General features: G+C 42.3%; 1 protein-coding gene across 2 annotated transcripts in view; it reads right to left on the bottom strand.

The window, feature by feature from the left end:
- LOC138585362 (low density lipoprotein receptor adapter protein 1) overlaps positions 1-14,297 on the bottom strand; it is a 49,378-nt gene that overhangs the window by 20,047 nt on the left and 15,034 nt on the right. For both annotated transcript variants that reach the window (XM_069657675.1, XM_069657674.1), the window contains exons 2-3: positions 7,568-7,710; positions 4,222-4,334 (exon numbers count right to left, since the gene is read on the bottom strand). In XM_069657675.1, coding sequence (XP_069513776.1) covers positions 4,222-4,334; positions 7,568-7,710 — 256 coding nt within the window. The remainder of the gene's footprint in view (positions 1-4,221; positions 4,335-7,567; positions 7,711-14,297) is intronic.

Below are 14,297 nucleotides of genomic sequence, written 5' to 3'. Positions count from 1 at the left end.
TGATGAGGCTTTTTTGTTGAAGCCTAAAGTTAAAAAAAGAGCAGCTTTTTTAGCAGCTTTTTTATTTCTGTTGTTAAGGCAACCACCGAATCCTTAGCCTAACCGTTATTCTGACGGAAGACCAGCCTCTACATTCATCTGATTGGACAATGAAAAAAGAGGCCGGACAAAGATTTTTTCGACTCGAGGCGCAAAAGCAGCGTGCAAAAAGCGTCCCTCTCACTGAAAACAATGGTGTTTTGTGGTGCCGCTTTAGCTCAGTTGTTAAAGCTTGCGCCCCATGTATAGAGACGCAGCCCTCGATGCAGCGGCCGCGGGTTCAACTCTGCCCCTCGGCCGTTTGCTGCATGTCATCCCCCACTCTCATCCCATATTCCCTCTCTATCCACTGTCCTATACAAGAAAGGTCCAAAAAAGGGCCAAAAAAATAACTTGTTTTAGTCTTGCCGTTTTCCCTTGCTTTCATTCATTAAGCTAAGCTAGGCTACTCTAAGATACGCTAATTGACAGCTGACACTGGTATCAAACAATTTTATATAATTACGAGCGATGTGGGACTTTAAACATATGGGCCATCCTAAATGTGCGGTTACTTGGAGTTGTGTTTTCCTGGATTGGCGTTAAATGAAACATTTCAAAACTTTATCGACTGTTCCAGAGAGAACAACCCTGTTTGTTTGACCAATGTAAACATTTTTCTATGGATGCAGGATATAGATTTTTGTCATTCAATACAGCAAACCAATTATTAGCCGTTTCTCACGGCCAATACAGATGACTCATTCAATGCTTCTTCCTTGTCACAGCATTGTTGCATGAAGTCATTGTGCAATGTGGAGGACAAACAATCTCAGGGCTACATTTCTTCTTTTCTCAAGTCTCTTTTCGCACTATGCTGTGTAAAAATTAACTTTGAATACCATCAAACCTCCTGTGTGCTTTAGCCCTGGGCCTCATCCCTGCAGCAGTTAGACCTACAGCAGCGCTACGAGGCAGATCTGCTCCTGTTGGAAGATAAAGCTCATGATAACATCATTTGAGGGTCTGATGCTGCAAATCAGATGCATTGTAAAGTCTGCCGTCAGTGTCTCTCAAGGCCTCTTACTTCAGAATCAGGTTGAAAAAGTGTGAAAACTTGAATGCCAAAGACAGAGGTGGGTGTTGCGTTTTTTGTGTGGATGTGTGTGCGTGGGTGTGGGCGCACGGGGGTGGGAGGGTCATGGCTGCGAGGATCCCATTTCCAATGCGATGCACAAAGTCTTCCTGACTGTTTCCGATCCCCGCTAAGCTTCCCCTGAGGGAAACATCCCCGACCTCCACTGAGTGTGAATCCACAATTAGCTCTACAAAAACACACATTAACACACACACTCGGTGTGTGACGTGCATACTTACATGCTCATATGTCCACCCATGCGCGGACAGTCGGTATGTGCAAACAAACACACACACAGCTCGCTCCCTCTTATTTGCTATGCATGGTAAACAGTCTGATTTGATCCATTCTCCACATTCTTTCACACTTCACTTGGTTTCTTGGCCAATAAATGGATTATGTGCAACTAAAATAAGACACAAGAAAGGAGGGGCAAGAGGGGCTGTAAGGAGGTGGGGGTGGGGTCTCATAAAGGGGGAAAAAAATCAATCCTCAGTGAGCCCGAGCTCCGCATGTGGCCCCCCAATCTCTCCACTATCATCACTCTGGAGTATAGGCGGTGTGAGTTTCAAAGTGGGCAATTAGTCGCGGGTATTCCTGCGTTCGGAGCTCTGTTTATGTTAATGTGAGCAGAAAAGAAAGATCCATTTCTAGACAGGGAAAAATGAAAGGGGGAAGGAGAGGAGGGGGAGATAAGGAGGGAGGAGATCAAAGAGGAGGCTGATTCCCCCTCGCCTGTGGTCTGTTAGCGCTGATAAGGTGGATCAGAAGGGGATGTGGACCAACGCACACACTAACCTGTATCATCTTCCTCACACACACACACACACACACACACACACACACACACACACACACACACACACACACACACACACACACACACACACACACACACACACACACACACACACACACACACACACACACACACACACACACACTGTCTCTATCGCAGCCTGTTGGTAATCACAGTCCAGCCGTATGATATTTACACTGTAATCCTCAATGACAAGAGGCCCGGTCTATATTACAGGATGCTTTCCAGAGAGAGAGAGAGGAAGCCAGCCATCACAATCGACACGCACCGAGCCTGTTACTGAACGGTCCGAGCTTTCATTGACACTGAGAGACAGTAACAGACCCCCCAGCGACCCCCCTCCTGCCCTAACATTATTGGTTTCCCAGTGAATTGATCAAACGTGAGACTCACAACAGCTCAGAGCAGGAAACTGCTCCTGCAAAAGGAGCCAAGGCGATGGACAGAGGGGAGAGTGACCTAGATAGAAGATATCACGTATCAGATGAAGCCAGTTCTTTGTTTTCAGGTCATAAACTGAGGCATCAGCAGAACCATGAACTATTTAATAAAAGGAATACTTACTTGTTAAGGTTAAAACGTGAACATTTAAAGAGACACTCTGAATGCACTGAATGAAATTCTTGTTCTGCACAACGTTTCAATTGTCTGCATGAACCCCTGTAGTACTACTCTGTAAATGAGGTCACTAGGACTGTCACTGTGACATGAAAAAACACGCTTGTTAAATAGGCTCTCAGTTGAGCAGGAAGTGGAATGACATAATGCATCTAAAAAGGACTTTTTGAATTCAATAGGAATGTTTTTATCATTTTTCTAACGGGGCTTTCAGACCTGACAGCTTTGGTGCGGACTTTCAGACTCCAAAAGTCCGGTTTGTTTGGACAGGTGAGCCGGACCATGGTCGAACTATAGCTAACCAGTTCGATTCAGGTGAGAACACAATCAAACTTAAAGTAGGATCTAATACAGGATGCAAACCAAGAAACAGTGCATTGTGGGTTGTAAACAGATGTTGACACTGGCAGAGACAGACACGCAGCTAGGCAGCAAGATGAGTAGAGGACAGACGAAGGGGAACGGCAAGGAAATAGAAAAGTGGGCTGAACAAACAATTTCACAAATGTTTGTTGAAACGCACAAAAACATGGAGGCGTTCAAAGTGTTCAGTGAGAAACTAAAGGAGAGAGGAACTGATCCAACTGTGGAACGATCGGCTAAAAGTAAAAGCACAACAAAACATGAAAGTCCACCATTCTCTCTCTTCTTCTCTTTGATTACAGTTTTCCCACGTGGAAATTCTGACCAATCAGAGAGCAGTTTCCTCGCACATCAAAACTTTTGGAACGCTGGTGAAAGCTGCCGTGTGAACACAAACCAAACTGAAGGCAAAATGCAAAATGCATGGTGTTTGATTCGGATCAAACTAACAGACTTTAGGCGTGAAAGCACCCGGAAACTGTCTGAACGTGCACCATGAAGGAGCGCTTGTCTCACTTAGTTCCTTCAGTCTGCATGCTTCTGAGTCAGAATGGTAACACGCTAACACTAACATTGCTTACATGCTGATGTTAAGCAGGTGTAGAATTGACCATCATCAACATAGATACACACACATCGTTCATAAATGTTAGCTTGTTAGCATGCTAACATTTGCTAATTGGCACTAAACACAATGTACAGACGACTTTGATTTGAATGTAATGAGTCTTGCTGTAATATGGTGATGAACCAAAGTTCTGGATAACATTATTAATGACCCGATGGCGCCTTTATAAAAGTCAGTGGTTCACAAATGTAATTACAACTCATCCTGAGGGGCTCATGAATGGGTTCACCAAATTTCATTCCAATCTATTCAAGATGTAATCGAGATATTTCACGAAAAATACACAAAAAAGTACAAAAGATTGACTCTAATCGTGCTTAGGTAAAAGTCAGATCTTGAATGTCATGAGAATTAATCCTTGAATGTCTGTACATCATTTCATCCAAGAGCAGATATATTTCAGTCAGAACGTGGTGGCCGACCATCAGACGGACAGATGGAGACATGAACAGACGAACACTGCCTCCACGAAGCTTTGCTGCCAGTACGGCTAAAAATACCTGTGCTGAATTGGAAACTGAGTAAAGTGTGGTTACAGCACAAATGTGCACTCTGCTGGAGTGTGAGTCTCAATCAGCCCCAGCCACTCTGCATGGTCTCTTGAAAATGTACTTAAACTCGGGCTGTTTTATTTACCTGTATATGGAGACATTTTCTATGAGGTCTGTGGTCTCTGCGTCTGTGATGATGATGCCTTTTGGGGAGACTGTCAAAGTTACTTTCCGGAACTTCTTGGCGCTGGCTCTGGCCTGAGGACAGGAAGTATAAAGACAAATACAGTCGCATTAAAGTCAGATAGAGAAATTCTTGCATGTTATGTTAAATATACATGATCTTACTTCTGATTGAACAGCAAGAAGCCTGTAGTGTAAAAGTAGCAGCTGAGCAAAACTCCGCCGCCTGCGTGAGTTGTCCCAGAAATGTGGGGAATTTATAAAAAGGTGACAGAACAGAGGGGGGAGAAAGAGCTGCAATGTGTAGCCCAGAATGAGTCCTCGAGGTCGGGCTGGCAGCCATTCACTCCCCCTGCCGCTCCGCTCCATCTGGAGTTTCAGAAAATAACGGCCATAGTGCTGAGCTTGCGGTCTGCGAGAGCGCCTGTTGACAATGACAATGACCTCCTTACCGTGCAATTAGCTGGCAAATGACAGCGGTTTAGTTTCACGGCCAAATGGTATCAGGTTAAGAATCAGTGGAGTGACGGTGAAGGAAAGTGAAAGGGGGGAAGATGAGAGAAGGGAAATAAAAGGCAACAATTTCATCATTTACTTCTACACTCCCTGTGCATCAGAGGTCTTTCATTTTGACATTGGGTGAGAGAAAGGCTAACAGTGAAGAGATGCGGAGGATGAAAAAGGAGCGAGTCTGTGTTTAAAGCAAAAAACGAGGACTTCTGAAGGACGACATGAACGGTGCCGGGGCTCGCCGTAGCAGCCTAAAAGCCCTGGAGAACAGCACACTCCGCACTGCACTTACAATACGGTAAACTGACATTATAATAAGTGTGTGCCGTGGCTGACGGCGGCGGCTCATTCATGTAGGAAGTGCTAACAATCCCGTTTCTTCTGTCATGTTACTCATGTCGTGCCACGAGGCAAAAAGCAATCTGTCAGCTCGAGATACGCCAAGTTTCAGCCTCCCTCCATACGTTCGGTTCCTCGTCTCGTCTTATCACGCCTGACTGAAGCATGTAGAGGAATGAGAAAAGTCACAAATGTATTCAGTAATCCCATTCAGGTTGATTGGTTTCCAAGGGAACAGACAGAGACAACTGGCTTGCTTTTCTTTTTTGTCCTGTTGTAAATCAAGTGAATCTTAATCCTGCCATTAGGTTCGGTTCAGTCTCTAGTTGAAGAGCGGGAGGTTTGTGATTCAGCTGCCCGTGCCACGCTTTTCTTTACATTGTTTACATTGTTGGCGGCACTCAGTGAAAAGGTGTGCATATGTAGGTGTGACAAAAGATAAGATTTCTGTGCATAAAAATGCGCAAATAATTGCAGTTTACGTACGTCTACAGCCTGAAGGATTGAGTCTTTCAATAACTGGCAGGATTGAATGGATGAATGGATGTAGAAAACTGTGCTCAGTTCATTCCCCTGTTTGGCTCAGTGTGGTTAAGTAAACCTCGTATCACTGATGTGACTGCTGCACATTTGATAATCCTGGATTGAACAGCTGGGATTCCATGCAGCCACACTGACCTTGATAGAAAAAATGCACCCCATCAAACGACACGCAAAGAGAATAACAGGAAGTTGTTGGGGAATGACACTGAAACTCTGTCTCTGCCCAAACATCTTGTTCTATTGTGATACAGTCTGTGAAGTCTTAAAAGGGATTCTTGAATATGAAACACCAGGGAGATGTACCTTGGCAATCTCACAGATAAAACTGTACTAAGAGAAAATAATATTTGGTTAGAATTTTACTGGCTGCTAGTTAGAAAGCGATCACAAACAAATGGTATAAGGACTCATCTGCACAAAGACAGTGGCTGGATGTAGAAAAAGAAAAATTGTGATGGAGAAATGAACACATATTTAAGATGCAAGAAGCACAATTTGAACAAAGACGTACAGATCCCAAAGAAATGACACCAATAGCAAAATTGTAAGTGGGTAACCCTAAAGATATAACCCTCTATGGTACGCATTGTGATGCCAGTTGGGAAACAAATTTTTGGAGTGATGATTTTTTTGTCATAAAATAGACCAAATAACTGAAGAAATTTTCAAGAAAACAGTAGAGTGTACAGTAATAGGCTGAACTTTACTTTACTACATCAAATTTATCTAGGTTAAATTGTAGAGATAAAAAGAAAATTATGATGACCCGTATGCTTTTGAACAGTATATATACCTAAATACACAATACTAAAATGTCATGGTGAATCCATAATGGTACGATGTTGCCTCAAGGCAACATTTGCAATTTAACAAGTTTCCATTACTTAATCAGCAAATATAGTACATTAAACTATTAGAAATGAAGCTTTACTCATCTATTATTGTGAATCAATTCAATTTTCAGACCATTTTAGTGGAGAGAAATGGCTGAGCTGATCCTTGTCAGAAAGTCTGCAAAAAAGGAATTCAGGCTGGCCTCCAGAGTGTCATGTGACACATTCAAACAGAGCTATTGGTTCCTTATGGTCCTAGCTCTTTTTCAAAGTATTGCATCGTAACTGGGGATGTATTGTGTGAGTGTAAAAGGCCAAAAATGGGTATGTTGCCTAGAGGCAACATCGTACCATAGAGGATTGAGACTGTAAACATGACATGTGTAAACCTCAGCAGTGTTATTTATATTTGTCATATGCTTTGTTATGTTAGAAGGAAAATGCAATAAAGAGGAAGTGTCAAAAAAAAAAGAGAAACTCCAAATGTCCAAATTTTCCAGAAAATATTCAACAAAATAGTTGAATCTTTCTCCTTGGCAGTGAACGAGTGTTGGCTCTCAATGCTATGACCTAAAGGTCCACACTGATGCATGAATACTGAATTAGATGATCGTGACAATGTTCAGAAAATAACGTCTCATAGATGGGAAATTATTCTGAACTGTGACTGACTGATTTCCATACACCTTATTTTGAAATTCAGCCTCCCTCATTGTCTGTAGTTGTAACTCCTACACTGTAGCTTTGGTGCAACATTTTACTTTTCTTATAAAAGTATATAGTCCAGTTTCATAAGAATATCATGGATAAAATCTAAATGTGGTAAGTATTGCCCTGTAAGTCCTTTAGATGATGTACGCTGCAGTTTGAGGCTGTAATTTCACAAACTCACAAGAGAATTTCTATAAAAAGTGTCGCTGTAATTGAAATCTTCACTTCTTGAAATGTCACATTCTTACAGAAGACTCTGACCTTGCAAACTGAATTCAATGCAATGTTATTTGCTAATATTAAATCCAAGTTGTGTGTCTATATAACTTGCATTATAAGGCCGTGTAAGTCAGAAAGGGACCTGTGACTCACCGTGGCAACAATTCTGCGAATGGCAGCTGAGGCCATGTCCTCTCCTTTGGGCTGGCCCACCAGAGTCATGCCCAGGTACTTCACGTTGAACACCATCCCCTCCAGCAGGGTCTCCTTCGTGTCCGTCCAGTTCTCCGGCAGCTCTGGTAGGACACAAAGACAGGATATAAATATACACCGATATCCACCTTAATAAAGACTTAAAAATATCAAGATCTAGCATCATCTTTTCAAACACTAAGTCCTTGAAAAAGATAAATAAACATGTCACATGATCCACTAAAGTAATCACATTAAAAGTTGTTACCAAATGCCTTGAAAATAATTGGTAAAAACTGCTCGTTTTAATGTCTAAAAGTCTGTCAGACCAAGTTTTCAAGTCAGTGCGTGTCTTCATTATGTTGTTTGAGCAGACTGTTTACAATACTCAGCACAGACAGCGTGAAAGTTGGCAGTTTGGCATCACAGCTGAGCAGACAGTGCTGCGTTTATACTGTCAGACTTTACACAGATTAACTGTGGTATAATGATTACAGAGAATTCTTTATGTGAAATTAGATTTCATGCACTCTGACGGAGCTGCAATATGTTTTTTTTTACTTGTGAGGAAGAAGACTAACTACTGAGAGAATAAACATATGGAACAATCATGTATTATGTATATAAAACCACTCATATTTGAACCTCACATTCCACATGTTCTCAATTTAAAATACATCTCAGATCCTTTTCAACCTCTGCTTCTTACCCAATGGTTATAACAGGTAAAGGTTCATATTGGAGAAAACAGTATGAATCGTGCACAGTCCACAAACCCAGTATCAGCTGGGCTCTGATAGACTGAACAGAATGGCTGCAATGTCCTGCTGGTAATGTGATTTCCAACAAGTAGCACCAAGCTGTACTCTAGCCGACGACTGAAGGCAGGGAGGAAGACTGTGGGCCTTGCAGAGAAGGTAAAATATCTCTCAGTGGCACCTGTACAACCTGCAGCTGGGCTTCAGGAGCAGATTAACTCACAAAGATATGCAACAGACATTCTGTGACAACGGGCTGATGACTAAAACATGATCCATAAACAGCAAAGTCCCTGGCAGCCATTTTACTCTGATGTCACAGTGAGGGTTTGAATCTCAAACGCTGTTATAATGTCGTACTGCTGTATTCTAGGTTTAAACATCTCAAACATGTCTAATCACCACTTCCTGATTGATCTACAACTGAAAAGATAATGAATCGTAAAAAAAACAAGGGACATATCAGGCCTCAATTCATGTTAAACAACATATTTAACGCATTAGCTAACGTTAAAGGACATTAGCATTCAACCACATCCTAGCAGTCTGATGGTGTCACATGTTATGATAGGAGAGGCGTGAATTTCTAGCGAACGGAAATGGCAGGTAGCTAACTACTGTTAACTAGCTAACATAAATATTGATAATGCTAGTTAACAGTAATATTAGCTAATGGTAAAGTTGGCTAGCTAACAGTAATTTTAGCTCTTGGTAATTTTAGCTAGCTAACAATGTCTGCTGAGACTGGTTAAATGCTAACGTTAGTCGTTTTGACTTAACTTTGGTGGTCCAGATGGTTATCAAATGTGATTTAACTTTAAATAAGTCTCGATGTCCATCAAGAATTCATTATCCATTGTCTTTTTGGGTTCTGATCAATTAGAAGCGATGACATTACAACAGCTTGTCAGATTCACAATGTTCATAACATTTGTAAAACAGCTAAACAGCAGCACAAGGTTATAACAGCATTTGACCTTCCCATCCTGAATGCGACATCATAAGAAAATAGCCGTGGTGTGAATTGTTTCCCTTCTCCTTACAGACGCATTTACATACACTGAAAGAGAGACTGAAATTGACAAAGATTCTGAACAAGAATATGAAGCAGAAAGAGAGAAAATAATGAGACCGAGACACAATCAGTGTCCAACGCTGTACTGGGCTATACTGGCACTGAATTCTCCACATGGGCAGAGCCATCTGTCACTGGCAGGCCCCATGCAGCTGTGAAGGCGACCAGCAGAAAACACCATCCCCTTACAACGCGTCCAACAACTCTGAATTATTAACTCATCTTCAATCAGACTGCAGGGGCAGCTTCAAAACCAGTGAGCACATTTGATGTTAGTAGATGTGACTGCTAAAGGTTTGCGGTGCTCTCTCTACGGTTCTGGATTAAAGGTGAGGAGTAAAAGTAAGTCTATTTGTCTAACATGTGTCTCTGATGCTTAAAGCGTTCATTGTCGTAAGCCAGCAGGTTCACTAGCATTTTAGAGGGGTTCGTTAATGGTCTATTGATCCATGAAGAAGAAATGCATCCTCTCTCTTTCCACTTTCCACTCTCCACGTGAGGTCAGAGGTCAAGTTCAGCCACTGAACAACACAGATGGTTTCAGTCTCTAGCTCAAGAACACTCACAAGACAAAATAAAATAATGGACTGTATTCCTGGAAAGGCATTTCACTGTTGAGTTTTTCTAAAGGATTCTTAATGCTTAAAACATCACAAATTAACAGTTTACTTCCATTGTATTGGAGTCCACATTAATCATAACAATTGGGTTTACTCGAGCAAACCAAAGATGTTTTGACTAATTTCACTGTATACTGTGTTAGTCTTTCAAAAACCTATATATAGAGAGCAAAAGTGCTAGGTTAAACAGTTTGTTTATCTAACCAGGACCAGAGGGTGGCCGGTTCAAGTGCCGGTACGGATCAAGCATGGAATTGGGGCCGGTAGCTGCAGAGATGCCAGTTCCTTTCCTGGGCACTGTCGAGGTGTCCTTGAGCTAGGCACCGGATCCATGTCCATGTCCATATGCAGCCCCCTCACTCTGACATCTCTCCATTAGTTCATGTCCACAGGATCCTGTTTGTGCATGTGTGTATTTCATGCCTACGTGTGTGTAGCATTACTTATAAATATCTACTGTGTGATAGGTTCTACGATATGAGAGTTAAGATAACTAGTTTTGTCCCTCTCTATATTTGTTTTAGGAAAGTCTACGCTATTACCTTCAGCCTTAGTCATTAACAGATAAGCTGTTTCCCAATTCAGAGGCTGCATCCTTCGAAGGACATGAAGGCTGATTGCGTCACAGCGGCATGTCTCAGATGTGGCTGACAAATGTGTCCTCCTTTACTTGAAAACAATGAACAAAGGATCCATCGGTTGCATGCTTCATGGCCCACATTATCCTGAGATTCATTGTGCGCCAGTCCAAACTCTGAAGTGGCCAATGAATACACTTTTAAATGTAAACGTTTTTGGTTACAACTCAGTCGAAAAGCTATCGATACAAATGTTAAAAATAACGAAAGAGACCTTGAAATAAATTATCTTTAATGAAAGTGACGTGATGTTAGTTACGATTGCTACCTGATGCTAGGTTTGGGGATGCAGGGGGGGGACAGCTGGTGACGTAAACAGGAAATCCTCCGTAGACCATACTGTCTCATTTCAGTTTGGCCATAGCACTCTACACAGGCTACAAATGACTCATCCTTCGTGGGCCGCGTCATTCAAAGGATGCAGCCCCTGAAATGAGACACAGCTATAGAGCTACTTTGCCAAACTTACTGGTCAATTCTTATCATAGCTGGTAATAACTGCTAACTTTCTTTTACCTGACACATCTAGTTTCTAGCCTCAGTAAAACCTTTTACCAGGTAGTTGTTATAAAATAAGTCAGCAAGTGACAAGTTTTCAACTATTTAATGGTACTAGCATAACTAGGCTAGCTGGCTGCAGCTGGTAAAATCACTACTCACTACTCAACATAACAGAGGGACATAGAGGGACTCCTGGCCGCACATTCATTGCTTAGATGCACTCTTTTAAATGTCACAGCGCTACAAAGCTAAAGTGCTACAGTCCATGTTGCGTCTTCAGCAGGCTACACACATGAATTATTAAAGAGCTTCATGTTGATGCTGCAGGGTTTCCAATATATTATCCCCCCTAAAAGAGGAGCGCTTAAATTTTTAATAAATCCTGTGTGAGTCTTCAGAGGGGCTGGGACTGATAAGAGTGACAGGAACAAGCGGAGGGAGGCTAATTGGATTTTAACATGTTGAGGGGAAATACTGAGGGAAGACTAAAAATGTGTAATATGAGCTTTTATTATTAGCATATTGTGTGTTTGTCATGTGTGTTTATGAGCGAGTGCCAAGGTGATCTTATTTCAAAAAGGCACAAAACAAGATTAGAAGGGCTCGGCCGCTGGTGGTGCACTGATGACGTTTGCATCTTTATTAAACTGATGCCTGGCAACACTTTCACACCCCGGCTGTTGCAGAGGGTGCACTGATTCCATTATGTTCACACAAGAGCTTCACAGTTGGGACGCACTAAAGGAATCAATGCAAGGCAACAAAGGCACGGAGCGATTTAATGACATTTTGCAACACTGGGCTTCTAGCTACACAAGTTATAATACCATTGCCCTGAGATGTTGAGCAGTGTAAAATATTTGAACGAACAACTGGCGAGTGTAGCATTTCACAGCAGCTGATCGGGCTGTTTGTAGTATAAAAGGTAGCATGTGCTCTGCACGCCTTCAGCTACATGCAGCGATCACCAGCTGTCTCTTTGAGCTCCATGCTCAGTAATTTAATTTGCACTAAGGAGTCAAAATGGTACCCGGGTGAATTCTGCTCCAGCTGAACAGCTCCATTGACTGTTAATTAATAAAACAAACAGGAGCTGCAGATATGCACAAGCAAGACAGGGCACATGCACTGCAGGCACACGCGGGATTTCTCTCAAGATAATAGCACAAACTGTTTGAATAAGCGTGTGCTCCGGGGTCAAACAGCAAAAGCACTTCCTGTTTTCAGCTTCCCGACATGTCAGTGAGAAGGCTGTTTTATTCTAAGCTGATATCGCACACCATCTTGGTTTAAATCCAACAAACCGAGAACAGCATCGATATGTCAGTAAGGAAGCATCCAGCTCGCTTTTCAGACCCAAGTGACGCCCCCCATCCTCCACATCCTTCTTGATCTAATCTTTTCCTTACTGTTTTACTCATCCGATGGAACTTTGAATCTAGGACACCACCTTGACAGGGAAAATAGGCCGCACATTCAGGGAAGATGGTGGGCTGGCATGGTGTGTGAGTGTGTGTGTGTGTGTGTGTGTGTGGGAGGGGGGTGTAACCAGTTTCCTGATACAGCCTGGAGGGAGAAGCAAGTAAATCCAAGTCTTTCCTCTCAAGCTCTCACTCTTCTTACCGTTCCCTTAATTCTATCCCTTCACTCACCTCTCTCACCTCACTTCCTCTGGCTCTGATTTAGCCCCCCTCCCTCACCCAAAAAAAAATCCCCCTCTTCACATTTATCTCAGAGACTTTCCTTATAATAATAGCAGCCTGGGGATATTGAGCACCCAGAGCTACAGTGCAAGCTACTCCCCAAAACATCAACAATAGCAAAGATGGAGTCCAGAAACTATAGTGCCAAGCATCCTCAGATTCACAGTGCAGCAGCCAGAAGGTGGTCCGTGATAATTACTTTACTGAACACCTTGGCTAAGCATCAAAGGGGGTGTACAAACCACAACAGTGCTCGGATAATAGTGAAATTACCCTGGAGTGCTACATAAAGCTCCCACCTCTGGAATTGAATATTACACGTCCAATGAGCCTGAATACAAAACCTCATGTCACGCTTTTTCTAAACGATACCACCTGAACTTTGACTCCCTTCATTTCACCGTCCTCACACTGACATAAAGCCGATATAACAAGAAGGTAAAAGAGCACCTGCTGCCTTAAGAAAGTGCTGCAAAAAGAAGGAAGTTGTACTTCTATACCTCTTTCCCACCAAAATTAGCGCTTTGATGCAGGGTTTTTTCAGACCCGCTAATAAATGCCGATTGTCTCTTTTCCCATTGCCAGTGAAGTATACTCCTTTTGGTCTCTTTTCTGCTGCGTCACCGCCTGACGTCACAAACGCGCCGCAAACAGGGTTAGTAAACAGTGAAGATGTTACAGTAGTTTATTGTATCTGTACTCATTCAGTCTGTTCATCAAACTCGGCGCCGACAAATTTGGAACGATGTTCGAGCGCTGCTCGGACGGAGACGGGCAGAATTTGTAGCCAAGATGACAAGGAGTCGTAGAAGTTACCGACGGAGCATAGCATTGTGCCAGAAAGGGGGCGGAGATTAGCGTGTTGCAATCAATGCCGACTGAAGCCGAGGCGATAATTACCCGGGTCTGAATGCTTACCATAACCTGTCCCACTAAACAAAAAAGCCGGGTGTTAGTGGGTTTTTTGACCAGCGGGAAAACAGCTCTAGTCTATAAAACATATATAGATATGCATTATTATATTAAATAGTGTAAAAAAAATGAAACTCTTGAAGGTCTTTATATTGCCTTTTTTGTCAGACCTACTCTCTAAAAAAGGAAATGTTATAAATATGACAACTGTTCCCTGAAGGAGAGGAAGGAGGTACAACACATAAAGTATGGGATTTTAGGCACGCAAGGGAGTGATGTCCCATGCTACGATACGTGTTGTACCGAGTGAATCGACTGAAAGGGAACACAAATATTTCCAATTTAGTATCAAATAAAACTTAGAAAACTTCCTCACATATGACATATGATATATGCTCAAACTGAGTTAAGTTTTGTGTTTATGCTTGAGAATCAGCTTTCAGCTCCAGTATATTTAGTACCACTTGATGGGGAAATTACATGA

The sequence above is a fragment of the Semicossyphus pulcher genome, unplaced genomic scaffold (genome assembly GCF_022749685.1).
Source record: "Semicossyphus pulcher isolate SPU_LCO1_2020_fin unplaced genomic scaffold, fSemPul1.0.p SCAF_11, whole genome shotgun sequence".
Taxonomy (NCBI): domain Eukaryota; kingdom Metazoa; phylum Chordata; class Actinopteri; order Labriformes; family Labridae; genus Semicossyphus; species Semicossyphus pulcher.
This window is presented reverse-complemented; position numbering and strand designations above follow the sequence as displayed.